The 16,913-nt window shown below is 32.3% G+C and overlaps 1 protein-coding gene across 1 annotated transcript in view; it reads left to right on the forward strand.

Moving 5' to 3' along the window:
* Positions 1–16,913, forward strand: part of LOC121132640 (prohormone-4) — an 82,520-nt gene that overhangs the window by 40,838 nt on the left and 24,769 nt on the right. Inside the window, exon 2 of the mRNA XM_040728069.2 lies at positions 1,487–1,618. Within this exon, the coding sequence (XP_040584003.1) occupies positions 1,487–1,618 (132 nt within the window). The remainder of the gene's footprint in view (positions 1–1,486; positions 1,619–16,913) is intronic.

Consider the following 16,913-nt stretch of genomic DNA (forward strand, 5'->3'; position numbering starts at 1 on the left):
AAGTTATGTGGTAATTATTTTTAATCCCGTGATCATGAATTATATCTTATAAAAACAAAAATAAATTAATTCAAATATAGGTTGACAATAGAGTTTTATTTTGTGTTGCAGTTATCAATAGTGCGGAAAGGAAAATAATTAATTCGTTAGGAAGATATAAGTGTAGACCTATTTCGACATGGAGTAACTCCTGTCTATATTTTTTTCTAAAGAAGAGGGGATTTATGTTTATTTCCTACCTTGCACATTACAACTCCTTGTAGCTTATTTAATAAATCGTCATGATAGCTAAGCTTCTCTCTAGCCAAAACTTTTTCAAATTCTTAGTTCCTCTTTCGAACTTTTTTTTTAAATAGGGGTTTGTCATACTTTTTTACACCTCTAATAAATATTCAATGATTTTTAAGCTATTTTATGGTATAAACAAGCCATACTGAATTTTTGATCTCCCTTACGACAGATTTGTTGAAAAATGACTACTAACTGTACCATAACACGATGTTACAAATAATAAATTAATATGATCATTTTGATTAAGAGTTGATTAGAAAATGGGAATAAACAAGGACATTGGCAAGAATTACAACGATGCCGATACCCAATTCTACTTTGAGTACAACAAAGACTTGCAATTATAATGTCGCAACAAACCTCGAGGTTACTCTCCGTCTTTTTTGAGCCAACACAATTGTCCAATCAGTTTTTGAATATAATTGAACGTATTACGAATGGAAGTTCACTACTCAGGAGTTAAATAATAATAATAACTGCTAAGGAAAAGAAAATTCATTCTTCAGATTACCAATTCCAAAAGAACAGGACATCTAATAAATTCACATAATTTTTATCACTAATTATTGCCTATCTTTATTGTAAATTATTTTAAAAATGCAAAACAAAATAAATATACCGTTATTATAAAATTTTCTCTGCGCTCATTGTATTATAAATGTAGAAGGTTCTTCTCTTTATAATAGTAATTCATTTTATCTCAACAAAATCATATAACAAGTTGTTGATATTAACAAGGGTCTTACTTTAGAAGTACCATATATAATTACCGCCATTTCCTTAGAAAAATGTCAACTCTACTTTTATGTAAACTGAACTGTATATTTATACTTTATTTTTATAAGGATTTTGTCCTGAAACTAATCTATATATATTATAACTATTTTATATGGAACTCAAGAAAAAGCTTAAGGACTCAAATCAACAAATAAATAATAAGGACTCGAATCCGGGGATTCGAAATGAATATGATATAAATATTTAAGGACTTGGACTTAAAAGTAATGATTTGAAACTCATCTTGAGACTCTATATCTCTGTTTGAAATATCAGTACTTTCTCTCATCCTGTAATATTACATACATAATAATTTAATTTGGTCATTTCTAAATTCATTTATTCAAAAGTAAATAATAAAAAGGCATAATTTGTACAAACTTTGTTAAATATATATAAATAATTATTTACTTTATAGTTAAAGATTGCGAAGCATTTGAGCCATTTAGATGCCCTAAAGAAAACAAATGTATATCAATCCAATATCTTTGTGATGGAGCACCAGATTGTCAGCATGGTTATGATGAAGATCCAGCTCTTTGTACAGCAGGTAATGATTTTCCTATGTTTCAATATACACTTTGTTTGTTGCTGCCATATGTATATGAATTTATCACCTCACTATTTAAATAGAGTTTGATTTATACTACTTTGGAAATGATTTGCTTTGTGAATCCAAAAAAAAAAAAAAAAATTATGTCCAAACAAACTTACTACCTGAATATGTTAACCTTATCTTAATCTCCTAATGAAGAAAATATGAAGTAATTTTCGGCCTTTCAATAATGCTTGGATAAGACCAAAGCTATTAAATCGAGTAGAAAGAGGAGAAACCTGTTATTAACATATTTCTTAATTCAATTGTTTAGGATAATTTTTTTTGTATCTTGAAAAAATCTAAAGCTAACTACACAACCCTTCCCCCCCCCCCTCCATTAACCTTTTTAATTCATTTTACGAGGTATATTATAAAAAAGGAATATAAATTGCATTTTTTACGAGAAAAGATTATAAAGTAACATTTTATTAATGCTTTTAAATATATGTTCTTCAAAAGAGAGAAAAGGAAAAAGTTTTCTTGTAGCCAAGGGAAGTTTTTTCGTCCTTATTTTGTTTTATAGCCATGAATAGGATCAAAAATATAAGCCAAGCGGAAAAATGAGCTGTTAGTTTGAGTAGATTACGTATCTACGTTAATCCCTCTTTATGATACCTAAACAAGGGGTATGTTTAAAGAAAAAATTAAGTTTAGTGATTAAGAAAGGAAAAAAGGTTGTTGCGTGTGCCCTTTTTTTTTATTATTGAATAGATTGCCATGATTTTAACTTCTCCCCCTGAAGTAAGCATTCTGACCTATCTTTGGTCTTAATTATTTTATAAAACCATAATAAAATAGATATATTATTTTGAGGATAAATTAATTTCGCATTTTTCGCCTTACTTCAATGCTCCATAAGAAGTGTTACAATGATCCGATTTAAGCCAAGTATACCGTTCGGTTTGATAATGTGTTGTCAATGAGAATCCAACTTCATAATGCCCTTATCGTAGAAGTCCTTGTCCTTACTGGCAAAAAAATCGTTTAGCCAATTTTCACAGACCTCTACTAAAGATTGACACCCGATTAATTCTTGACAATGTCCTTGTTTATTTCCTTCTACCTCTCCTCTCTTGTCATATCTACTTGTAGCTGATGGTATGACACGTCATAAGCTTTACTCTTTCTCTCTTCTAAAACATTCTTCAAATGGTCAGAGTTACCATGTTGATTTTCGTTTTTTAAGATACCCATTGCACATAGGAATTTGATCACTAAATATATTCCTTTTTGGAAGTGACAGCTGATATTAAAAAGTACCTTAATTCCGTAATAACATATGTCTCACCTCCGCCTTCTCTTCTCCATCATACAGCATGCCCTGTCTAATTATAAGCAGTGTTGTAAATCCGGGAATTTTTTAGATGGGCCGTTTCTTTGGAATTAGTAATCGGAAGAATTTTTTTTTTTCCTGAGCAGTTGTTATTATTATTTAATTCCTGAGTAGTGAATATTCTTTCCTAAACAGATTGAATTATATTCAAAACCTAATTGAACAATCGTTTTTGCTAATAAAAGACAAAGTGCAACTCTGAAGATTTGTTTGTAAGTTATAATTGTAAGTCCTTGTTGGACTCAAAGTAGAATTGGGGATGGGCATCGGAGTAATTCTTACAAATGTCTTTGTTTATATCCTTTTCTCCTTCCTCCCTTTTCACAGCTGATTGTAGCTGATCTAAGGAAACTTCATGAGCATTATTCTTTCTCTTCTCCAAAAGATCCTTCGAAGAGATATTTTTTTTGTTTTTTGTTTTTTTAACTTGTTCAAAATACACACGATTATCATCACTACACTGGAAAAACAATGATTACGTGGTCTTCGTTTCCAAACTAGATTTTATAGCCTTTGGTATGACAACCCTACAATTTATGCTTTCTTCCGCAAATGATAATAAACTACCTAAATTTCCCAGTATATGCATTATAAATATTTTAATAATAATATCAAAAGTACTGTATCTACCCGGAATTTTCTAGGATCTCACTAAAGGGCAATTTAACCGGAAATGAGGGAACCTAATAAGTATATTGTAGCAATAAAGAAAATACAAACATTAAAGCAATTGCATCGAAAGTCGTAAATGTTTAATGTACCTATGTATATATTTTTTCATTGCATGCTTTGACTATTTGTTTATATAATTTTATTGTTCATGAATATATTAGGTTGAGACTCGTGGCAAAAATAGTATTTTAATTTAAGCCACAAGCCAAATTTTGGAAAAAATTACAAAAAGCCAAAGGTTTGTTTTTTTTTCTTTCAAATATAATTTTCTCTCCAACCAGTTATCAAATTAGAAAAAAATAAAACCAGATTTTGAAAGCTTGATGGATTCTAAAATATTTTATTCAATAATATAAAAAAAATCTCACTAGTCTCTTTACGAGGGCGAAAACACAAGAAGACCTTCGCAGCTTGGTCTCTTGGCAAGTCTTGGAATGCCGTCTTGATCCAACTTATAAGTTTGTTATTTGTGTTGGAGAGGGTATGTTTGTTTGTAGTTCGATTTCGCCCACACACAAAAAAAAATCCATCAGATTCAGATCTGGAGAGTTTCGAGGGTAAAAATCCGGCAAGAGGAAGTTGTCAAAATTATCTTGGAACCATTTCAGACTTTTTTTTTTTTTTTTTTGAGGTACGGCAGGGAGCCGAGACCTACTGCCACATGTAAGGCATTCAACAATTTTCTCGTCCGAGAAGAACAAGAGCATATCTCAATGAAGTTGGTGTTTGAGGCGGTAGAAGAGCTTTTTGGAGGGCCTTAAGCGCTTTTCTATGGCCTTTTTTGTGAAGATCTGGTACTTTCTCGTCTTGGATGAGCATTATCGAAGGTATTTTGTAAATGAAAAGAAGAATCAGAGACTATGACTGAAAACTATTTGAAACATTGCCTAGTGGACTTCTAAGGGTCCTCATTGACGATTTGCTGAATTTGGACACGAAAAGAGCATCAGGACACACTCACTTTGATATTTGACCTTAATTCGCATTGTAGATGTCTCAAATACAACTTTAGAGGCTTCCAATTCCCTCCCAGCCTTGTGAACAAACAACTGACTGAGTCCAAGAGCTTGATCAATTATCATTTTGTCAATACCGGGGCGGATTCAATTTTGTACAACAAGTACATGTTTGAGCAATCTATCTAACAAAAAAAAAAAAAAAAAAAAAAAAATGTCTACGCGCCTGAGTTTGCCTTAAGTTTGCTGACGTCAAATTGGCGACATGGTTAGCTTGCAAACACTGCACCTAGTATTTTTTTTCTTTTTTTGTTAAATAGTGGTTAAATTAAGATTTTGCAGCTAGAAAATTAATTGCCTTTGTACTCAAAGTAATAATGTATAATACAGCATGAGACAACGTAACTTCCTTTTTCTAAAAAGCAAAAAAATTAAAAATTGTTTTATTTTAGAAAAGGTTTTTTTGTTCTATAATAATAGTACACATATTAAGTTTTGTTTTATCAAAGTTTTGTAAATCATATGAAATAGGTCCCCCCCCATTGTTAAATAAACCGAAATTTGTTATTTTAATACCTAGAGCAAAATGCACCTAACAACAAATATTATTCTTTAGTTGTGGACGATTAGTTAATTAATTAATTAATAATTGACGATTCTGTATAGATCTTATGAAGGTTTTTCCAAAATAAATCCGGTTCTCATTTCCCGATGTAGACACACTGTACTAATTTGTAATTTTTGCATGCATGACACCACATCTGATACCCACCCTTTTAGCTCTCTAGCATACTTATCCGGAAAGAAATTCATGTTCAAAGAATTTTGCAAATTATGAAAATGAATTGAAAAAATTGTACATTCTGTTCTTCAAGCCTTACACTAGCTTTGTACCCCCAAAACACCATCGAAATCCATGTGTACATCGTCGAAAGCCTTTACCTCTGGATATAAGAGTGGAGGTGAATAATTTGAAGCTTCAAGACTATTTGGAAAAGTCACGATTTGTGAATAATGTTGCTGTTCCAAGGAAGACTATGCCTCAAAAGACACAATGGATCCCTGGTTCTTTGAATCCGAGTTCTTATCTTAATCTTAGACTAGGTAAACTTTTCGAAGAGGAGGAGGGAGGGATGGAATTATTCCAGAGAGGTTTCGGATACACTATTTAGATTCGTCACAAATGTATTTGACATTTGTGACTCATTCACAAACTGCAATCCCAATTTTCCTAGTTACAAAGGCTTCTAGAAATGATGAACTACCCGAGCTCAAATTCCATGTGTATCAACTCAATATTTATACTTTGAACATTATTTCCAAAAATATAATAATTAACTCAATTTTAAATTAATGTTAAATCATGTTCTATATTAGTTAGTTAAATATTTATTACTGCTTGCCATACATATATAAAATAAAATTGTACAAATATAAGGCAACGAACACAATCACACAATGGGGTATTTGTACTACTACGGCCGATTCTAAAACCTAGTTTATTCTAAAATTTTGTTGAATAATATTTTTTTAATTTTTTACATTTAATAAATTTTAAAATACGAATGTTTTCCTCATTCAATTCTTGAAGTTTCACGTTAAATAGGGAGGGCCATATATTGATGAGTTTGTGTGCAATTAACAATTCTTCCATACAGACATTGCATATTGAGCTCATGTCCTTCCACATGCTAAGGTCGGCTAGAAAAGAGTCATTTCCAGTGTAGACTTGTATAATGAGTCTCAATTTTTCTCTTCAAATCATGAATTACCTTATTTATGTAGCTTGGAGGCGTCCCAATAGCAAACTGGTTTTGGTTCTCAGTATCTCGTAAGAAATGCTTCGTTATCAATCTTGATTTAGTCGCCTGCTGCTTAATGTATATGTCCCGAGGAGCAATACCCAAAACTGTCTCAATTCCTACCGTTGGTGTCGATCGAAATATATGAGTGGTTCCCAAAAGTGTTTTCCTTAGAATGTTTTTTTAATATTTTCTTTGCAATTTTCTTTGTAGCGATTGCATGTCCCCATACTAGACACTCATAGGTCTGATCATAGCTTCATATAACCATACAATCTTGTCTGAAGTCAGTCCCCATTTTTGTCCTATGATTGCCTTGGCCATATTCAATATCCGAGAACACTTGGAGGCTTTTTTTTTTTTGAAATTCTCTATCTAGGTGAGTCCTTGATTAAAAGTCACATCTAGGAACATATTCCATCACTTTGCCATACATTTACAATTGTGGAAAGTATTTTGATGAAAGTTTATAAGCTTTAGAAAAGACTATTGTGAAAGTAAGACTATTTTCTCTTCCCTTCAATAACATTATTGATTGCCCTTTTCATTGCATAGACAAGGGTGTGGGGATGATTTCTACTAATTAAAAGGAGGATGTCGTCTACGTAGCCAACGACTATGATTACTTCTTTTTTAAATATATTAAGTTAACTATCCATAATCATATTCCAAACGACTGGCGAAGAACGCCTCCTTGTGGGCTCCCACGAGTTAGATTGACGCAAACTTTTTCACCTTTAAGCTTGGCTCTGACCGTACGGGTACTTACTAGATTTTTGAACCAGGATCGGATACACTCTGTAATACCGATTTTTCCCATTTTCCATTGCTGCATCAGCTGAATGAAATTTTATATCATCAAATGTACCTGTGCAGTCAAAACTGACAACAAGTGTGTATTGTTGGTGATAAATGCATTTTTCTATGGTATTGGTCACTTCTGAAAGGGCCGTCTCAGTTGATAAACCACTTGTATAGGCATGTTTTTACTGGAGTGTTGGAATTACTTCTTCAAATTCCCAGTGTAAAATCTGTTCAAGTCCTTTAACCATAAATTTGGAAAGAGTTATCGGTTTAAAGGATTTCGCTAGGTTTTAATCTTTTTTACCTGGTTTTGACAGAAAACTTAATTGGGCATGTGCGTTGTTTACTTATATTCGTTTGTAAACACATCACCAGTGAGTAGCACCACAATGTGGAAAAATAATAAACCTCCTTGTAAAATTATTATGAATTTCCGGCCAAAGAATACTAACTACTAGCTAGAGATATACTTCAGAAGAATTTGAGTCACCCCATGACAAAAGTTCTTTAATTTTATTACTCATTATTAGTTGAGACTCTATGAAAGTGAGTTTATTAAGTGATAACTAAATAAAAAGTATTCTCGACTAAAAGATGAGCTGGACATCTCTGGAAGTTAATTTCAAGAATCTACTCTTTTAAAGAAATAAGAAACGTATGATTCATGAAGTCCTTCTCAGTCCTAGCAAGTAGTCCTTAAATTACATTTTGGATTTAAATTAATTACAACTAATCCATCCAATAGACACATTGACTAATAAGTCAATCTTACTATTACAAGGTTAGGCAACAAGAAAATTGCTTTTTTTTTCTTCGGAAAGAGTTTCTAGATGAGTATGTACTGTATTTCCTCATTTCGATGCTAATATCATATAATTTCAATCCTCGGAATCTGTTTCTTTAGTGAGTAAGGACTGACTCACCAAGATAACGAAGAGCTATTATCCTTTTGGATCAGGATCTTTCAAGATAATACGAATATAGTCCATTCATGAATGACTCATTTACATGTAGTGTATTTCTTCTCATGAAAGTCAAGATAATTTTTACTTTCTTGCTCCTTTAAATAAACACAACAACAGTCAAAATCTATAAAGAATTTATCTATATACAATTTATATAAATCTAAATACTAGCATGTTTATCGGAGACCTCTGATCACTTATGTAATGGAAAGAAATAACTATGTTTTAATATTTAGTTGTAAATGTTCTAACATTTTTGAATTAGATACTCAGGACTGATACTTATCACTTACTCTTTTCTTTTTTTTATGTTAATATTTAATACATACATGATGATATCCATATGGTCCTTTTAAATATATTTTCGTGTTCTTAAATACATTTCAATTTATTTATATAGTATTTACCTTATAATTGTTTTCATTATGTTAGGAGTTTAAATACTATTTATATTATAGTCCATTGGTTTATTTCATTCCTTGCTTGAATATTATAATATTAGACGATAAAGATTTGCCTACCCTTCCTGCAGTTTTTACTCATATAACTAAATAAATACACTTTTTGCTTCAGATTCGAAATACATTTTTCATTAGAACAAATTAATTTTTATTGTCTTTAAACATCAACGAACAATACAAATTATTTGAAGTATTGAAGATATTCTGATAATAAAGGCTTCCAGCTTACTCGCTGTTAAGTTTGTTTTTTTAACTCTTTTGATTTATTTTATTGATATCCAATTCTTCTCTTGTTTTCATGAATTATATAATTTCCCTCAGAGAAATATTTTTTGCCATACAGTTAAAAAATTTACATACTGTACTTAGAACATATTGGTTAAAAGTATGATTCTTCTCATATTCTACTTCGGCAATCCCTGAAGCATAAGCATCATGTAAAAAAAAAAAAAAAAAAACTTTACTTGATTAAATATTGCCTGGTTTGAAAATTGAAAAAGTTTGAAAAACATGACAACAAGTTATTAAGGGTAAGTCTATAAAAAATGATTAATATCGACCTCATCCAGTAATTTTTGAGACATCATATATAGTCCAGTTGATGTTTGTCTCTGAGTCTTTATCATTTAACATGGCAACATGATAAATCTTTTAAAAAGTAAAGCTGAGAGCAGTCCATGGTAATTGGTTTTTTACATTCATTTCTCTTGGTAACATCTAATTCGTGGGAATCGTGTATTTACAATCATCCACCACGCCCAAAATACTCCCAATAAGTCTGCTATGACAAGCCAATCTTTTTTACAATTTCTTTCTCCATAATGTATAAGTGCAGCGATCGTTGACTAATAAAACAAACTAAGGGCTTCTTTGCGGAGCTCTTTGTATAAAGCCGTTGAAAAACTTTTCCATAACATTGACAAAGCATACATCCATGAGGTGTACCTACTCTGTGAAGAATCTTTTAGAAGGGGGGATAATTGTGAAATGAGGATTGAGGCTTTGGAGACACTTAATAACTGATTCTATTTCATCTTCAACATTAATTTCAGTTGAAATTTCAGAAACAAAATCAGAAGTAGATAAGGAATTCAAATAGTGCAATATGTTCAATAAAATATCACACTCATTAATATATGTAATTATTGTGAATGATATTTTTCAGTAGTTGAAATGAAAGCTCCTTGTTCCTGTGCCTGAAAAATTGAAATATACATGATCAGTAATGCATGTACATTTTAACACACCAAAATACTAACCACATTATAATTGATAAGTCTAAATTAACTTTGGCACAAAATCCGATGAAAAATCTATATGACTCGCAAAAATTTAAGACTATAAATTATCAATGCCTGATCAATGGAGTCAAAGCGCTCATAAAACCCATTGGGTAAGCGAGCTCTGTCCAGTTTTAAATTTAGTTTTGATATGGAAGAAATAGTATCGACAATTTCGAATATATTAATTTTATTCATAATATTTTTGCCTTTTTCTCTTAAGATCCGGGTCGAAGAGAGAGATGTTTTGCTCCTCACTATTTTGGCTGGCTTGGAAAAATAGGAGGGCATGTTTGGAAGCTATGTTGATGTAGTATCCTTGTTTAATATTTTTAAAGAGATATCCTTTTGCAGATAGTTGTTCGTATCCTAAGATTGAATTTTATAGTCAGAAGATAAAAAATGCGAGTCACATATAGCTGAATATTTTGAAGGCTACTAATGGCTAATTGTTAAAAGAGAGAGCCTTTATCCATAGACTTCGTTATTCCTTATCCTTTAAAAAAATATGGAAAAGTCTTTCGGCGGAGGAGGATCCTTCTTCCCAGACTTAGCTAGCCCTTTGCCACTAAGGCGTCCAGGCGCGACACAAAGTTTTTCCATTACTTGGATGAACTTATACTTAAACAGTGTAGTCAAATTTCCTCCGTAAAGTGAAATGAATCCTACTTTGTAGACTTGTTTGGAATGGTTGTGAGAGTCTCCCCTTCCTTATCTAAGAATTCATTGGTATAAATTATAATAATAATTAATAACGATCTTACAACTTACAAATACCACAATATTACAATTTGTAAAGATGAAATATTATTAAAATAGCTAAAAAATACCCTGGCGTCAGACAACAGTTGACGTAATCTTAAAAGATAATAGCGGCCTTTAGCAATCCAGCCCAAGCGACATTGAGTCACACCCCTGGCGGATAATATATGTTATTTAGTTTGCTCATGCCTTATTCATTTCTCTCCAGCATCTTGGTGTATTACCAGTGATGAGGATGACTTTATAAAGTTCTGAGATATTGGCGTTCCATGTTATGTTATTATAATATTTGTCAAATGTGTGCGTAGATATTATTAAAAAACAATCCTATAACGCGTTTTTGTGCTGTTAAATCAATTAACGGATTTTCACATATTGCAACTGATTTTCATACATCGCAACCTATGAAAGCTCTGAAGATAAATTGTATTTAGTTTAATATGATAAAATATAATGTCAAAACATTTTATGGTAATATTTGTATTTTACACCAAAAACACGTTCCTCACTGCTCCAACTCAACTCAAATCTCCATCCAGCTTCTACAGGCTGATTATAACGCATTATAAAAAGTAGTGATTGGACAATTTCAAAAATAAGAATCCCGACGCCTATTCCCATACGATTCAAGTTAAAATTCCCGATAATATATATATTTTATGTTTTTAATCCAAAACATAAAATTTTTTGGGTAAAAATATTTAATGTTAAATTAAAAAAAAAAAATCAAATACACAATTTGATATTTAATTTTTCAATTTTTAATATAAAAATTTTAATTTCCAGTGAATACATATGGATTTTGAAATTTTTCTCCAAAAACTGAAGGTTTTGCGCAAAAATTGTGGATTATTGATTTTTTTTTTAAATTTAATTTTTTGTTAATAACAGGGGATTTTGAAAAAAAAAAATCATAATTTTTTTTTTTTTTTTTAAACAGCCATAAACGGACGCCCCTTGATCACTGGACGGATTATAAATAATAATTACTATTAGTCTTATTTCAAGTAGAATAATCACTGTTTTTAAAAATAAAATATAGAACAATGAGCTTTTACAAAATACAAGCTAATACAATGAATTTTCTCTTGTTCATTGAAAGAAGTGAGATTTAGCTTGTTCCTCCAGGATTTTAAATCTGGGCTGGAATGTTGTGAGTTCTCATACACTCTTGAAGGTTCTCATTGGTGAAACTGGAACTATATTTGGTCTTGATACTGTTCCTAGGGGATAAAGCTGCCTCACAGATGACATTAGCCTCTTCCATCAGCTGCTGTTAGTAACAGCATGTTAGCAGCAAAAACTCTCGGTCATGATACTCGCTGAGCTCTATTTACATGTTCTCCGCCTTTTTTAGAGGTTACACTTTTTTATTCGAACCACGTCTGTGTATGGGGTATTACGGTTATAGGTCCGGATCCAGGTAGTAGTCTACCAATTAGTGATATCTGGTCTAAAGGGTATCACAAAAGTCCTTGCAAAAAAAAAAAAAATCTTAAAAACTTTACCATTAATAATTTTTTTGATTGTTCCTTTTGTATTTTTTTTCAAAAACTCCTCCCTTTACAGTATTACAAGCCTCAATAAAGGACCTACACTTGTCACACATGTATTTCAATTTTTTTAGCAAGCTATTCTACTCTCTGACCACAAAAACCTTCAGGGCATTAACTATGGGCTGATAGGCTACAAAGGCTTTGGACTCCAATACACTCCAAATAAAGTAATCTAAAGGATTCAGGTTTGATGAATAAGTGGTCAAAGCTCAGTTTGTTGAGAATTTTCTTGCATCTCTCAAGTATTTTCTAATGTTTTTGGGATGTCAGCCCTTGATTTGAGGGCTAGGTCATGCCTCATAATGCGGAACCGTTTTAAAGCCCTGGTAATCTCACAGATATTAATACAGGGGGGATTAGCTTCAATTTTAACTGTACTGATTTTGGCTTCTGTGGGTGCTGAACCGTGTTTCCGATACCAAAGACGATCGGAAAAGTTTAATTATTCTAGACTTTGTAAACCAGGCTTTTGGTGTGACAGAAACGTTCGGCAATGTCCTTGATCTTGTCTCCAGCGTCATTACATGCAGGGATTTTTTCTTACCTCTTCCATGATTTCACAGTTTCTTTGTTTATTAAGCTAGGAAGACGTTATGGGTCGTCAATAAATAGTGATGGGATGATTAATCGTAATCGAAGAACCGAGTGTTTTTCCTGGAATCGGAAAAATAAGGTATAATTTGCGATTCAGATTCTTATTTATAACTGGAATTTAACAATTCATTACTTTTCTAAGGAATGAAAAAATAATATATTTTTTTCTATTTAATAGAAAATGTAATATTTTAAATTTAGTTTGACTTCTCAAATTTTTTTCCAAAATTGTAATTTTCTGTGAGTAACTATGTATTTTAAAAATAATCCCCAAAATGTTTAATATTTGATTTTTTTCTTTTAACCAACAGGTTTATAAATTTTTTTTTTAGATTTAAAAAAAACAACTTTTTTTAAACTTCAAAAAATATTTTTAAGCCTGCAGAGGCCCCCTTGAAACACACTATGGTTTGCTATTGAATGCTCTTACCTTCACGAAACTTATTTTTCTTTACGTAAAATTAGCAATTTTACTTTACTTATTTCCTACTTGAAATAATTACCACAGACTAAAAAAGATTTGGAACTATTTGGAAAAAGTTTGGGAATTAGGTTCAGCCTAAAATACATAAAATGTTCTCAAAGGAAAATATTTCCATTGGAAAGGTTAAGAAACTACTTACAGATACTTATAGATAGGTAAACAACAAGAAGGAATCAATTACTTAAACATGTCTAACTTCCCTACAAAACTTTCCAACAATTATTACAAATCGTTTTTCTACTCTCTAACATGTACTTTCTCGATATTCAATTACGGTTAATGTAAATAAGGAAAGATAAGCATTGAAACAGGGTGAATATTCATGCTTTCTCCTATTACAAAAGACAATAATAATACTTATCTTCAGGGCGCAGAAGCTATCTGTGCCACGAAAATGATTTTTTTTTTCGAACGCGATTTTCTCTCCAACAAGTGATCAGATCAAAAAATAAAACCAGATTCTAAAGCTTGAAGGATATTGATTTTTTGTACTCTATAAAATCATTCCCATCATCAATTAATGTCTCTAAACGAGGCCAAAAGTGCAAGCAGGCCTTCGCCACTTGATTCCTTGGCAAAATCTGAAATTCCTTCTTGATCCGACTGATAAGTTCTTCTTTGGTATGACAGGGGGTTCGGTTGGATTGTTGTCCGATCGCACCCCGGAAAAAAATCAATCAGATTCAGATACGGCGAGTTCGGGTCAAACATTCGGTGAGATGAAGTCGTCAAAATTGTCTTGGAGTCATTTGATACTTTTTTTCCCTGAGATTTGGAAGGAAGCTGATTCCTACTCCCACATGTAAGGCCTCCTATTGGTAGCCATGTCGATCCTGTGCTTCACTTTGGTCTTTGGCACGTCCAAGTTGACATCAGCGTTTACCTTTAGACTTTGGGGATGACTTTTGACGTTACCTTGGGAGCTAATCACTTCATACACCATAACGTGGGCTGGGAACGTCGTCTGCATGATGACGGGTACATCTTCGGGGTAAAAGGCAAACCACCTTAGTTCAGAGTTTGAACAATCGTTATGGTGTCGCTCTCGGATTCCAAAGAGGGCTCCGTGCCTTTATAAAATATTCGAGACAACGAATGAGTGATTTTATTCCATTTTTTCTAATTGGTACAGGTTTGAACAAGCTATCTAATTAGCCCTTAAGTGCCTATGTTTGTCCAAGAGCATGCACCAAAATGGCTTCATAAATAGGTTGTGCACCCTGTACATACTTCATTGCTTCATGACTAATACATACTTTTAAAACTCAAAATAAATTAAATTGTTATGATCTTTTTATTATCACTATAACTATGCAATGCACATACCTCTATATAAGAAATATCAATTTACAAGTAAAAAAATAGATGAAAATAAGTGGGTATCCATTTTTTTCCCCGTTAAATTGCACAGGTTTTGAAAGTGCATAGCACTTTTAAAGCAAATACTTTTATATAAATTAGTATTTGAAAGTGTTAAATTAGTTTTTAGAAAAATATCTTTTTTATTATGTATACGTTGATTGTCAACAAACCAATATATATTTATTAAACAAAGCTTGTATGTCTGCGGAGGCCTAATTTTTTAGTATAAACAATAACAATGTTATAATAAGCCTGTATAGCTTAAGTTCAGGCCTTCAAATTAAAAAAGAAAGGAAAATGGATTATATAATTTTACTAGTTGTTCTTAACCTTATTGGAGGTACTAAAAACCTGCAAATTTCATCAGTGAATTCACCGAACCCCTTCGTGACTGGAAAAATAAAATATGATATATTCAGAACGTAGGTATATATTTGGTTAGTGCAAAAAATGAGTCACGCATCAGCTACAACCAGTAAACACTGTGTTCAAAGAACAAAAACAACAAAACATAAATATCACACAAAAACATAACTTTATGAATATTTGCTGCAAATCAATGTTTTTGCTGTTGCCTTTCAGACACAAGTTCAGAAATGCGTGAATTCACCTTGGCAAGTGCTCTCATATAATTTTGCAACAAAGTCTGTTCTTTTTCTTCGTTTTTATGTCAACTATCCTCAAAAAGGATTTATCACAAAGATATGTTGTTACAAACGGTATGAGTATCACCCAGGCCTTCTTTACAATAAGAGGGTATGCAATAATTTGCTGACATCCAAATGTTAACAAAGTTGTTATTCTTAAGAGTTACTGTTGAAGCTGGCTCTGCTGAAGTTCAAAGATTTCACTTCAGCTGTTGCAACACTAAACGTGAAAGGCTTTCTCACTCATGCTTCATATGACCTTGAGCTGGGTAAGTATCCCTCGAGAGACTCTACAAGCTCTACTAAGTGCATGACAATGGCTTGCTTCAACTCTCCAGCTAGTGAAATGTTTCCAATTTCACCCACGTCTTCGATCTTTTTAACACAGTCGTCCAGCTGGGGAAAGTTTGCAAAGTTATCATTCTTTGTTCGTCATTTCCATAAATCTATCTTTTTTTTTTAACTGCATCCAGGTTATCTTCTGCTTCAATGATGTTGACTCTACCGCCCTGCATCTATCGATTGAGATGATTGAGAGCATCGAAAATATCAGTCATGTACGCCAAAGTGAGAATGAACTCAGTAAACTGCGTGACAATGTTCGTACTCTCCCAAAAACAGGGCCAATTCTATGCGCATGGAAAAATACGATTTAGCACCTTTCCTCTCGATAATCATAAAAGGTTAGAGTGGTACAGAAGTACCTTGAATGCCGAGACCATTCCATACACAGCTCTTTGAAGATGTGGTGCTTCATAGAACTATTTAGCACGTAGTTCATACATTCAACAAGGATTTTGAATTCTTTTACCAGTTTTGGAGGCAAGCTATTTGACCAATGCATTCCTCTGCGTAACAATAGTGTTTGTCGTATCGGATTTCACCAGTCCTCAAAAAACAGAACTTTGTCCAAGTATGGCTGGATCTCCGTCCGAACAAACTGTAGAAGTCATATTCCATGAAAGATTGTTGTCTGAATTAGTCTTCCACGCGACAGTCAATGTGGATGGCTTGCCGAATCCTTCAGTGTCACACCAAACCACTTGGGTTCGATCGAACACTGGATAAGAACCACTGCCTATACTATTAAAACAAAGTTCTTCTGTTTCTTAACGCTTAATAACTCTGAGCAAACCCGAGTACTCCTGATTAAAGATAGGATTAATCCCCATTTTGTCGGATCCGGTCGGTTCGGATCTTTGAAAATAAATATTAAATTTTGGTTACCCAAGGGTCCAGATCTGATACCAGAATCAGACGCATACTTGTTTCGAAATTTCTGAGCATTTTAAACAAAGGTATTAAATTTACATTTTTACTAATTTTTGATGGCGAAACAATGAACAACTCAATGTGATTACTCTCATAACATAATTACGATTAGAAGTATTGTTATAATAATATTTGACACGTCGTTACATTTATTATATCTTGCAACCTATCCTCTTAAAAGAAACAGAAAAAGGGCCCCAAATCATTTTGTAATAAACCGATTCTATGAAGTATAAAATTGTAATTCCCTAATAGATGATAATTGCTCACAGCTTAATGAGAAACTAAATTGTACTC

Source organism: Lepeophtheirus salmonis, chromosome 2, assembly GCF_016086655.4.
Source record: "Lepeophtheirus salmonis chromosome 2, UVic_Lsal_1.4, whole genome shotgun sequence".
Classification (NCBI taxonomy): Eukaryota; Metazoa; Arthropoda; class Copepoda; order Siphonostomatoida; family Caligidae; genus Lepeophtheirus; species Lepeophtheirus salmonis.